The sequence below is a fragment of the Cynoglossus semilaevis genome, chromosome 6 (genome assembly GCF_000523025.1).
Source record: "Cynoglossus semilaevis isolate Cse_v1.0 chromosome 6, Cse_v1.0, whole genome shotgun sequence".
In the NCBI taxonomy this organism is placed as follows: domain Eukaryota; kingdom Metazoa; phylum Chordata; class Actinopteri; order Pleuronectiformes; family Cynoglossidae; genus Cynoglossus; species Cynoglossus semilaevis.
The window spans coordinates 17,301,483-17,314,565 of NC_024312.1; the positions used below are offsets into that span (position 1 = coordinate 17,301,483).

A 13,083-nucleotide genomic window follows, 5' to 3' on the forward strand; every position below is an offset into this window, starting at 1 on the left:
AGTTCAGAAGAGTACTGTTGGACGTACTCCATCCTCCACATCCTGCAGTGAAGGAGGAGGAGGCTAAAGGCTTCCTCTTCATAAATGACACCAGATTATCACGTCTACCATAATTCCCGGACTATTGAGTGCACCTGAATATGAGCCGCACCCACTAAATTTAAAAAGAAAAAAATAATTGTACATGTATAGGCTGCACAGGGGAGGCTTAGTGAAAATAAATATTAACCAACAAGAATCATTTGCGTGAGTGCTTTTTCTCTTCTTTAAAAAACAAAACTAGTTTTAGGATCATGTCCTTCAACATAAGTATGTCATTAACAGTGCACAATATCATATATTTGTCCTGGTTTTGTTTTCCTTTCTGAAAAGCATTTACACATCACCTGTGATACTTCATGAAAACAACGTTACGCCAATGGGAAGAAAACTATTTTAAGTTTTATTACAGTGAAACATATGTGTGAATTATTCACCATCGCCGTTTCTTTACAGCAGCTGATGCTCCTCGTCTGCTGGTGTTAATTAACGTGTTAATGAGAGAAGTGATGTGTGCATTTTAAACCTGCTGGGTATCTAAAGGTATTTTCAAGCTTTTTTTTTTTTTTTTAAAAAAAAGCAATGACTACCGCAGTGTTGACGTTCTTCTCCTAGTTTATTTGCCTTGGTTACGATCTTCAGGAACTTTTTGCAAGCAAAGCATATAAAGAATTATTGCCAAATGGCTTACTGCTTGGATTTTCAATGGGCATCTTCTAGGATCTACAAACAAGAAACACAGAGGTGGAGCAAAGCCCAAAAAAGCTACACTTTGCAAGCCTTGGGCCTTGATTTGAAATGGATCCTCTTCCAACATTTCAGTCATGTTTCTACCCTTTCAATCCCTGCCTATCAAGTACATCTTTTTTGCTATTCATTGCTCCTTCCTTGCCGAGTCCCCTTCTGGTTCACTATATTAGGTTTATTTGGAACACTTTCCATTTCTTTATCTCTGTTCTCTATTACAGACTCCCCGGCCCATTCCCTCTATCTCACCGTTCCATGACTGCACTATTGCCTTTATAAGAGATTGTGTTTTCTCATATGGGACTGTTTGCCAGTTTGCCATCTCCATGCTACTGGAAAAATCAATCACTCATCAAAAGAAAACGATTACCAATAAAACCGTTTGGCTAAGCTCTGTTTGTGTCTCGCTGTGCCAAATTGTTTAAAACCAGTCTGGTGGAAAATAAAATATAATTTTTAATTAATTATTAATATTATAAAATAATAATAAATCACAAAAATTTAATTTGTGTCTAGTCACAATAATCTGTTTACTCAGTATTTACAATACTGAGGTGTCACCCAATCGTTAAAGTAAAGGGTGCGAAAATACCAGTTCAGTGTATGTAAGGAGGTGAGAGAAAACAGAGGAAGTAGAGAAGAGGCCCGGGAGAGAAAGTGAGGATGGAGGTGTTGTTCTCAGGTGGCTTAGAGCGGATATTTTAAGTCTTATCTGTCACCTACAGGTCTCTGCTTATTAAAGAACTAGGAAGAGTCAGAGCAGAATGTGAGGTGAGAGTAATGCAAGGTGTGAGTGTGGATGTGTCCATGTGTGTGTCTGGTTGTATGTGTGCGTGTTTGTTTTTTCTGTGCAAGGAAAAAAAACAAGTCTAATCCAAATGCAGCGATACCAGGACCTTCGACGAACGCACTTGGTGTTGATAAAACCAGCAGCAGCAAGATAAAAATAAATAAATAAAAACTACTACATAAAAATATTTTTAAAAAACACACTGAGCTCTACTATCTGAATTCTATGGCAACAGTGTTCACAGCTTCTCAGCACTTGTACCCTACACAAGTTCTTATAGCAAAAAAAAAAAAAAAAAACAATTTTTGTGGACGGTAAAAACGTTCAAAACATTTGCGTTCTATGCATACAAATACTTTGTATGTAAATTCTTGGGAATTGAACAACATGTCAAAACAGAATGAGAACGACCAAGGAGCTACACTGACATATTTTGGGAAGTCAAAATGTGTCATTCACTGCTGCAGGGTTGAAACCTTGCTCTGAATAACACTAAAATGACTCTATCTGGAACCCTAGATCTGTTAAATTCAAACTAATATTAAACTATGGTATACAAGGTTCCGACAAATTGGTGTCACCCTTTTCTTTCATATTCAAAATTAGCCAATTTGTTATGGGTTGTTACGGTTTGAAGCTGCCAGCAATGCAGCACAAGGGAGACTCCCTTCCGGTGTAGCAGGTTTATTTACGATGTGCAAAAAATACAGAAACTCACAGGAGCAAGGACAAACATGGTCTTCTCCAACACATGGAGTGCAAACACTGAGCCCGAATAGGCTCGAACAAACGAACAGTAATATAAAGCAATTCAAAAATAGCAGTTAATTAACTCAGTCTCATTGGGAGAACTGTATTAAAAATAGAAGAAATGTACTGGCTGGAAGATAATACATGGTCTGCTAAGTAAAGAAATGCACAGTACCACCCTAGTTTTTTTAATAATACATGAAGCTTAAAAAAAAAAGAAAAGAAAAGAAATGTAACTAAGGTGGAAACATCTGAGTAGGGGGCTAAATCAGTTCTGTTTCAACTATGCTGTGAGAACACTTTTATTCTAGCCTTTTTTTAACAGTAAATATTAAACATTAGCGAAACCTCTTATTTTTTCCATGTGATTTCATTTTATCTACGATCCCCATATTGTACCCTAGGTCCTACAAAAAAGGAAAAGGTAAAGAAGTAGTAACTGAGTCAACAAAGTAAATACTGAAAGTACAGAAGGCATTTCCCATTAACATTCAGTAGAGCTTCATTCTCAAAAAACACATTCTTCATTATTAATAATTTATCACAACTTGCTCTAAATGTGTGATTGATTCTATTGACTGTGTTCTAAGTTTGCTGTTACACAACTTGGCTTTGCTTCCAAGCATAAAGGAAAAAATGATTTAATCATCTTTTGCACATTTATTGAACTAAGCCCACTGGAAACCAAAAGCAGAATTCAGTATTTTTGATGTGAAATACAGTGTGATTAAATCTCTCAGTGTAACGTGGTCTACTTACATTTGATCAAAACCATATCAAAAAATGACACCCTTGTGTAAATGTATGCCTTACCTGCTGTAGTCAGGCACAGCTCCTCATCACTGTTATCCTGGCAGTTGTCCTGGCCGTTACACAAGAAGCTGCGGTCCACACAGTGACCATTTCGACACTTGAAGCGAGACTCTGAGCACACCAGCGGGTTGCCTGCTGTGGTTAAGTCATAGGAGAGGTCAAAGGTGAAGCGGTGGCTCAGACCACAGAAATGTTTACATTCCAAATTAAGTTGAGCCACAGAAATTATTTCAAATTCTATTATATATCAATCAATAGTACTGTGTGGCCCTGATGTCTGCAAGTTTTTAAAACCCGCTAATACCACCTGTATTGCTTTGATATCAACACATGTATTAAGAAACATTGGGGAAATGTAATGATTAAAAAATCGAATGTAGTTTATGTAAAATTGAAAGAAAAAAAATGCCTGTGTTCTGGTATAATCTTTGCAAAATTAGGCAAATTACCTAAGGGGTGATCCAAACTATTACAGAGAATCTGGTGGGTGTTTGGAGCTCAGACCCATTTAAATAGTTAGATTAGATTTGTGAGTGTAGGCCCAGCAGGCTAGTAACAAAGCCCACTGTACGATCCACTGCTGGGAAAAAACTGTCCTCAACTTCCAAAAGTTGTATTGACTTTACTTAAGCTTATGCGTCAGTCATTTAAACTAGTGAAGTTTGAGAATGGACTAAATTAAAAGAGAAGGTTTAACTTGTGAACTTCTTAGGTTTTTTAATCTGCCCTATAAACTTTTGCAATCCAATACTGCATACAGTTATATATACAGTTCAGGCTTTGCTCTGTTGTTTTATTTCTCCATCTAATGCGAGAAAAAAAACGGACAACACATATACGTAGATCTGTCATACAAAAGGTTATCAGTTTGCACGTTTCTAGATACTGTACGTCATATTCATTTCAGTGTTATTTCCGCCTCATTATTTCTATATTTCCATTTTTCCACACAAAAAAGCCAGTGTTTAACATGAAAAAGAAGAGAAATACATACACACATACATACAGTATATATATGTGAGTGTATGTATATATATATTTATATCTCTATATATTTATATATACATATATTATATCTATATTTGTGGAACAGAATAAATTAGATGATTAAATATTTTTGTACAATCATCTAGTTATAAATCCTTCAATAAATGCCACGTTTTGGAAAAGTCAGCCACAACACGGAACCCTAGAGATAGATGTTGCTAAAAGTTTTCTTTTTCAACTCTGCTGAAAATGCTGGCCCGGGGACCTTCTGGTCCTCAGAGTCTCTGTTTTTCCTCCCTTCCTAGACCCCATGGATGCTGTTTCTGGATCCAGGACCCCTCCATACTCCTGCCTCATCTGTATCATCCGTATTGAAAACTAGAACTGATTGATTGTTTTGCTACTTCCTGCCTACTCGTCCTGGGTGAGGATCCCCTCCTCTGTCTGTCACCCTGATGTTTCTTCCTTTTTTATTAACCCTATTAAGGGTTTTTCTTGGGAGTTGTTCCTCAGCCGATGCCCATAAGGGCAGGGGTCGCTTACCACTGTTACCACGTCTTTCTTTTTTTTGTTTCTTGCTCTCTTGATATTTTAATGGTTTAAACCACTGTAAAGCACATTGAGTTTGCCTTGTGTATGAAATGTCATACACAAGGCAAACTCAAAGTCTTAATGTTTAATGGAAAAATACTGATATTACATTTTTTATTACTGGTTCAGGGACATGCTGAGTGGGACGCTGATTTTTACAATATGTGGCTCACATAAACAGGCATCGCAAATGGTTTTTAAGCATAAGGTTAAGTACAGCTTATGACCTTAACACATGGGGTTGTGCCTATAATACATTGGTTAGCGATGTATTATTACATTACCATGAGTAGTTACAGTAATAACGGTAAGAACCAGGGGGACAGTGCATCTCTGCAGTGAGTCTAACGACAGTGTGAGAAAGATTGCCTTTATTGGATTTGGTGGGTGAGTGATACTCACTGCAGTTTTCCTCGTCACTCCCGTCAGGACAGTCGCTAAAGCCGTTGCAGCGGAATCGTCCGATGATGCAGTGAAAGCCATTAGCACAGGCAAAGAACGTGGGAGCACACTTTGACTTGACCTTAGCTGTAAATAGATTGGAGGTGGGATTGAGGGGGAGAGGAAAGATTAGTCTGTGGCTGATGAAAGGAGCTTTATGATCAATTCATTTTCTTACATGTGACGGACAATAAGCCGCCAACACGGATGAGTTTACTATGGCAGCAGACAAAACAAGATGCTAAAATTAAAATGATGTGATGGTTCACACAGTACAACAGCTGCCGCGTTGTGAAAAGTTTGTATGTTTTTGCCTTGTTTTGTTCTGCACTGCTAATCTTCAATTATGGTTGCCAAGTCCAATTACGCTAGGCCACTTTGGGCTTGTTTTGTCATTTTAATTGACTATTTTGAAAACCCACAGTTTGGGTTTGTTAATTATATGAAGTAATCACTTTATTTTGATTGCAGAATTGTTCCTACTTGTCAAGTTTCTGGCTTAAACAGAAATGCCTTGTTCACCTGGATTCAAACTCTGTCCACATGAGCAACATGGCAACGACACGCCCACTCTACCACCGACTGGCTAGTGGTCGCTGGTTAGAATTCACGCCAACCAGAGAAATAAAATGAACTCTCTCCTCCACCTCTACTCTAATTACAGATAACACTGCAAATGATGAGTGAATAGACTTTTTACTAACTATGCCAGGAATTAATTGTACAAAATATGGAAAAAATAATATAAAGACTGGGATAAAAATACAATGTTCAGAGACTGAATCTGACACATTAATCTTCAGGGACAAAAAAATTAAACAAAAGAAAAATTAAAAATCAGGACAACAAAGCTTATTAAATTGCTTAAAGATTATTTTTTTATAACCTTCTTCCTTTCTCCTTTCTCTCTTTTTGTTCTTCCTGTCTTTCTTTTTACACTTTTTACAGTTGTGATTTCTACACTCTTGGAAGTGCAAACAGCTCCTCTGCCTAGAAACAAGAACAACTTCTGTCACCGGATTATAGATACAGAGACAGGGAGAGAAGGAAAGGGTGATGCAAAAGAAAGGAAAATTAAAAAAAAAAAACAGTAATGCAGTGTTATGAAGCCAATTATCATAGACAGTTTACAGTGAGGGATGGAGATTACGGATAAAACACTGATATATTTAAAGCTTCTGTTCGAACTAGAAAAAAGAACAAGACAGAAAAAGATTTTTCAAGATTTCATCTTTATAGACCGTATACAATGATGGATGGATGGATGCCATGCCACTTATTTCATGGAATCGCAATACTACTGGCTTGTGACTTTGAGTCCTCAATATTTTAAATACTAATGAAGCATCACTACATTCTTCTATATCTAATTTCTAAAAGTATAAATGTTATTAGTTTGACACATAACTGTAGACATTTTAGGGATTTATTCTAGTTGACGCCCTATCAGAACCAAAGTGGACTGAGATAATCTATAAATTACATTATATGTCTATTTGAGTATGTTTATTTGAAGTCAGGAATAGGCAAACTACGGTTCACAGCCCAACCAGTAGACAGTCCCTGTCACAGGGAATACATGGCTTTTATTCTGAAATAAAATGACTGATTTTTAATTAAATCAGTCTGTACATGATGACACAATAATAATAATAATAATACAATTAATAAGTTAATAATCCAGTAACTAAACTTAGCTAAACTTAGCATTTCTGTTGTAGCAGAGCTCACTGACAAAAAAGAAAAGAAAAGCCATGAATACCAGTTTGGATGCTGCCAAAACGGTAATTAAAGGAGTTAAATTTAACTGGAAGATTGTTATTGTTTATAATGAACAGTACAGGATTGGGAAAAAACACTAAAATTCACACACAAGATGGGGGTTCTCAGACCTTTTTGGGTCTGTACTAAACAAAACTGGTCTTCTGATAGTCTGGCATTGTGCCGTCTCAAATGCCAAGGGCACACAATTTTTCCTTCTACACTATACTGTGGTCGGCTGATTTATGAGCTCTTTCAAGCTGTGGTGATTATGTGTAGCAAGGGGGAGGGCCAGGCATAAAAACCACTAAGGTTTTTCGTCCCATTTTCACAATGAAATGCAATCAGATTCAATGTGGGAGAAGGTGGAATGGCGCCCAATCTCACCCACAGTCTGGGAGGCTTTTGTTTACCTGCACAGCAGAGGCCCACACAGCACTTGAAGCCTATTTTACATAGTGTATCACAACCATTATGTCCAGAGAGAAAATGGTTTGACATTTAGTTACATGTAGGAAAGCTACCAAACAAACTATTTTAATGGGATAATGCAAATTACCTGATAAAAAGAAAAAAGAAAAGAAAATGTCATGTGTATTCTTTGTTATAGGGACTGGAATTTCTCTTATAGTTCAAGGTATATTTCAGTTTTTTAGAAGTGTTTTTAGAAGTAATAAAAAAATGTCCCAAAAACATATATAAATATCAAGTCTTTTACAGTGATTCTTTCATTATTTATTGCTGTGACCTTTGTAGGGTCGTGAGGCGCGAAGTGCAAAAGGCGGCGGCAGGGTACACTCTAGACCACATGTGTCAAACTCAGGCCCGGTGTGTCATTATATTTGGCCCACGAGATCATATCAAATGTGTGGCTTGTCAGTTTGTGTAGAACCATATTTGGCAGTAGACACAGTTCTATGTCATTGCAACTAATCGGTTAACTGTATATTAGAACTTAAATTAGAACTTGCAGGAGACGTCCGTAGCCTGCGGTGAACTGGTACGATTGTCAGCACAAAGTTAACCAATCTGCTAGCTGATTATCTTAAATCTTTCATAGGGCACCAAAAAAGTTTTTTTTTTCTTTTTTTTTTTTTAAAGTACAACATTTTTCTCTGTCATTGATCTTGGAACTGCTGTCTTGTCGGAGGGAAGCACTTATTGCTGACATTTCTCATTCAAAGCCTCATTACCATTTCCCCTGGCCAGAATTCATTTGATCTTAATTTCGTTTTCCAGATCGACGCAAAAGTCAAACCAAGGGCAAACTCAAGAGAAAGACTCATATTGTAGAGATAAGGATTACTTAAGATAGAACTCAGGTACTCGACTTTGGGGGATTAACAATGCTGAGCAGGTTTCTACACAAGATGAACCTATTTGATAATTCTGTTGTTTTTCAACTCTTTTCCCAAGTTTTAGTTCAACTTGTACTTATACTCATTACTCAGTACTCATCTTTACAACTAACACACTGTTTCCTGTCTTAACTTCACTTTCACTTTGGTTTGAGCTGTTTTGTTGCCACATTTTATACCCTGCTGTAAAATTAGCAAATGTTTAGTGAATTAGCTTGTGTGTTCAAATTGAAATTTAAGTGAGAAAAAAAATAAAATTATACACAATTTCAGGACCTGACACCAAAGGTTAGTAACACTTTCCAAAATCAAGTACCCAGACTATGTGTGGTAACCTATATTTTATAGTAAAATAACCCAAGTTTGAGCATTTTACAATTTAACAGAATTTGAACCTTTTATTTAGATACTTTTAACTTGCGATATGCACAAAATATTGAATTGACATAGAAAATAAACGTATCAAGACTTACTCCTCCTTATTGTTTTTTCTACGTTGCTTCTGCCTGTGGTACTCTTGAACACTTTTTGACTTCTTTTCTTTTAATCTCTACTTGTTTTCAGACACCAACTTAATGATGCTGAAACCCCATTGGTTGTCTTTCTTCACCTACAGTATATCAACAATGGCTGGCATTAGACTTCAGTGTATAATAAAGTAGACCTAACTAATCTATTATTTAAATAGTTGGCTAATACTTTAATATTTGATTACAAACAATTTAAATAATTAGCTGTTGCAGCCCTGTGGTGCTTCTGTGCAATTTGCACCATGGTGCCCTTCTTCAACCGTTTTTCCTATCTTCCCTGGAGAGCAGAATAACTTGTTTAGCACAGGTAGTCTGAGTCATGATGGGCATACAGTACTGGGAGAAAATATATACCAGAAAGACCATAATGTACAGAAAACAGGAGGGAACAAGTTGTGGGGAATGAGTAGGGACAGCAAGTGACTTCAAAGGTTTCTGTGACCTTGTTGAAAAAAAATCAGTGGAGTAATGGAGTACGCAGGAGGAGCAGAAGTTTTAGACTAGAGGGCTTAGGGATCGCCATAGTGACGCTGTACATTTCACTTTCTAAGCCAATTGGACAATTCATTAACATCTGGTCTGCAAAAAGTGGAGCTTCCTTTATTTTAAGGCTAATCACTGCAACTTGAACGATCTGTCAATACCTAAACCATCTTTCCTCCTCCAGCATACTGCAAGCTGGCGTTTCTGAGGCGAAAGTGTCCCTGTTTACGTCATCGTGCAAAGTTAAGTTGAGGATGTGGGCTTAGTTATCGGACCGGGCTATAGTTGTTTTTTCTGTCCTTTATGTCCGTTATCCTGAAATATTTACCAATATATAGTATTGTCTCAAGCCATTCCTATCATTTATACATCATTTGCATTTTGAAGATAAAGAAAGTAAGCAGAAGATACATTTGCAGAATATAATGGATTTTTTCAACATTTTCCATTAAAAGGAATGGAAGCACAACAAAGAGGAGAGGCAGAGAGTGATTTGTCGGATAGAAGGTCCACAGCAGCGTTTCTCAGAGAAAATTTCTGCTGAAATTGATTTGTTTGTCTAGGAGGAACACTGTGTCTCAAAACAAAAATCTTTTCAACATTAAAGATTTGAAAAACACATGTTAGCTTTATTTAAGTTTAATTATTTTAATAATATAATATAATATAATATAATAAATAAGCGATAAGCGGATGAAAATGGATGGATGGATATAATAATAATAATATATTATAATAATGTATTATAATATAATAATGATAATAATGATTAAATGGTAATGATATTAACTTAGTTTTGAAAATTGTATAAATTTTAAAATATCGATAATTGCTTTATTATCCCTGTTTAACTCCTCAAGCACAGATTTATTTCATCCTGTTTTTACTGTTCTGTCTTAAGCAGGAGGGTGACTCTTTAATATTCTAATGATCTTATAAACATCAGAACTGACAAATATTCCAGCTTAAAGCAAATGGCTGTTTCTTATAATTAAAACATTAATAAAAATATTGTAGCACGCAACAAAAAGCCAAAATCTTCCAAATCGTATATGTCCAAAAGTAGAACAACAAGGTGAACAAATGTTCAGTCCTGCAAATGGAGTACAACATTTCCTTTTCCTTTCTATTTCAACTTGTATGTTCATATGTAATGTCACCTCACTCAAAATCTCATCCCAACTAAATATCTCTCTTTTTTAGCCGCAGTGCCAAGACAAAAAAGCTAATCCTGGTATTGAGGCCCAGGGAGCACAGTCAGCTCTGCTCTCTGTCACTGTCCACAGAGTGGGGTTATCCACACCAGACAGTGGGACAGTGCATCTTGAGCAATTACTCAGCAGTATATCTAAGATTCCATTCTCTAAGACTCATCAGAACATTCATATAGTGTTCTCACACAGCACACTCAGGGATTCTGTCAAAACAGTTCTATTTTTTTAAACCCAAATTCAGTTGCATTTAGGCAGAGCGATACAGAGGTTACACTCCATTAAAATTGAACACCATCAAAAGGATTTAAAGGCAGCATCAGGCTCACGGAGAAGGGCTTTAAGACAATAAGCTGAATCTTCAAAGCAATCAGACTGAGGTCAAAACTTTGCTTCCCTTCTCTCAGTCCAGACAGTTATCTAAGTATATTTACATTGACTTAAATTGGTCCTCGTGCAAGAAAGGGCCACAGGGAGAAAATGAGTAAGGGACAAAGGCTGATAGAATAAATGGCATAGAGATAATAAAGGCTCAAACACATCAACAATAATATACCTGCCACTGATTGATTCATCCTTAAATTAATCATTAAAACCCAAATTACTGTGCATCTACCTCTACTCTGAAAGACACTGATCATAATGATAGATCCGCAGGTGGAAAAATACCAGTATGTATGTTGACTTTCAACATTTCTGACGTTCTGACGTGTTACAGGGGCTATTTACTTTACAGAAAACCGGATGGATGAAAATGTTGCGAGGTACATAAGTAAGTAATACACCGAGTTACAATGTCTGTCCCGGCACACACAACAGTAGGCTTTTGCTCTTGGCAGCAAGAAGAGAAAGCTCCGAAGGCAAAAGATACATTCCAATACATCCAGTTAAGTTAAAAAAAAAAAAAAAAAACAACCACCAGGGGTCTAACAGGACTGCAGATTGGAGCTCATCTACATACTGTATGATACCAACTGCGGTCTTCTTTCTAAAAACAAAGATGTGCTAGAGAAATTCAAAAAAAAAAAAAAATCATGTTAGTGTTCACTTTGGTCATTGGTCAGTTTTACCACTGGGCAGAAGCAGTGGCTTATAAAACAGACAGAAGGAATAATAACACCCTGTGATGATCAACATTTCCCTGCCTCAATGGAATGCAATTACAGATGACAATACAAATATATCACTAAATAATCTGCATAAAAATGCAGTACTTTAGATAATTCTCAGAGTATTTGCTACTTAACCACACTATTGGAATAATGGACGTAAAATAGGAAACGTCCATAATGGTGTGTGCATTCCCACTGTAGTTAGGATTAGCAACTATTATTGTACACATAATGCAGGGACAAAGTTTCAATTTTTCCAGAGGCTTCTCCCATAATACATACACTGACAGATATCCTGCTGTGGCCACCATAATGAGCTTTCCTCTCATCTTCTTTTCTCTTCCTAAATCCATCTTTTCAACTCCTTCAGTCTGCTGCCAAGGAATCTCGCTAAAACAGAGGTATCACCTGACAACACAACCGCCCTTATTCAAGGATAATAGGCCCTATTTTGTCAGAATAAATATTGAAGCTTTTGACCAGTAGAGACATTTTGCGCTTTTAAAAAGCATATGAATACGTGTTACATTCAGTGAAGTGAACCTTCGATGTCATCTGGTTCCCTCACATTAACCCAGCAGAGTAGCTCTTTTCCAATGGGTAAATATAGCAAAGACAGGCTGAGTAATTTGCTTTGTGCTTAACTGGTAGTGGGCACAAATGCAGGATTAAATGGCACTTAATCTCTATAACTGTCTGAAGAGACATCAAAAACAAATGGACGATTGGACAGTGAAATCTTAAGTGTACTTACGACATCCTTTCTCGTCACTCTTATCAAAGCAATCAGGGAGTCCATCGCACTGCCACCCGCCTGGGACACACTTCCCATCTCCACACATGAAGTTTCCAGGGATGTTGCACTCTGTTGTGAAGTTATTCCCTGGAAGCAGCTGACTCTCTGAATGACAAACAGGAAGACAACAAAAATGGAATAGGTCTATTAGAATTCTTCTTATGTAAAAATATCAGACCGTTACAGTGGCATTTTATAGGGCAGCAAATAAAGTCAACACCTTAGTAATGGAATACTCATAATATCTTCCCCCGATGCGCTATTCATAGTCATCTCAACCCATAGGCAAATAAAGAAAAGATGAGCCCATGAATGCAGAGGAGGTTATTTAGTGTAAACAGTAGTGCGGGAAATCGTGGCAATATTTTAATTAGGAAAATACTTGCATTGAAAAGTAAGTAAAGCACAGACACAAACACACTGGTAATCTGCGTAAATGTCTAATTATTATTATAAAAGTTTTAATTAAGTATTGAGAAGTAAATCTTACTTAAATTACAGTAAACAAAAAAAACAGACAACAATGCAAAAATATAAAGTCTTATAGAAAGACATCAAGGTTTTACTTGATCACATGATTAAAGATTCGGTTGTCATGATCTAGCCAATCCAGCTCCCAGTAACCGCCAGACTGCAGCAGTAACCAGACCTACTTACTTCCTCTGCTCATATCC

General features: G+C 36.7%; 1 protein-coding gene across 1 annotated transcript in view; it reads right to left on the minus strand.

The window, feature by feature from the left end:
• The window catches only part of ldlrad3 (low density lipoprotein receptor class A domain containing 3), a 59,166-nt gene that overhangs the window by 26,838 nt on the left and 19,245 nt on the right, over positions 1–13,083 (minus strand). Inside the window, exons 2-4 of the mRNA XM_008312511.3 lie at positions 12,368–12,514; positions 5,120–5,245; positions 3,140–3,274 (exon numbers count right to left, since the gene is read on the minus strand). Coding sequence (XP_008310733.1) covers positions 3,140–3,274; positions 5,120–5,245; positions 12,368–12,514 — 408 coding nt within the window. The remainder of the gene's footprint in view (positions 1–3,139; positions 3,275–5,119; positions 5,246–12,367; positions 12,515–13,083) is intronic.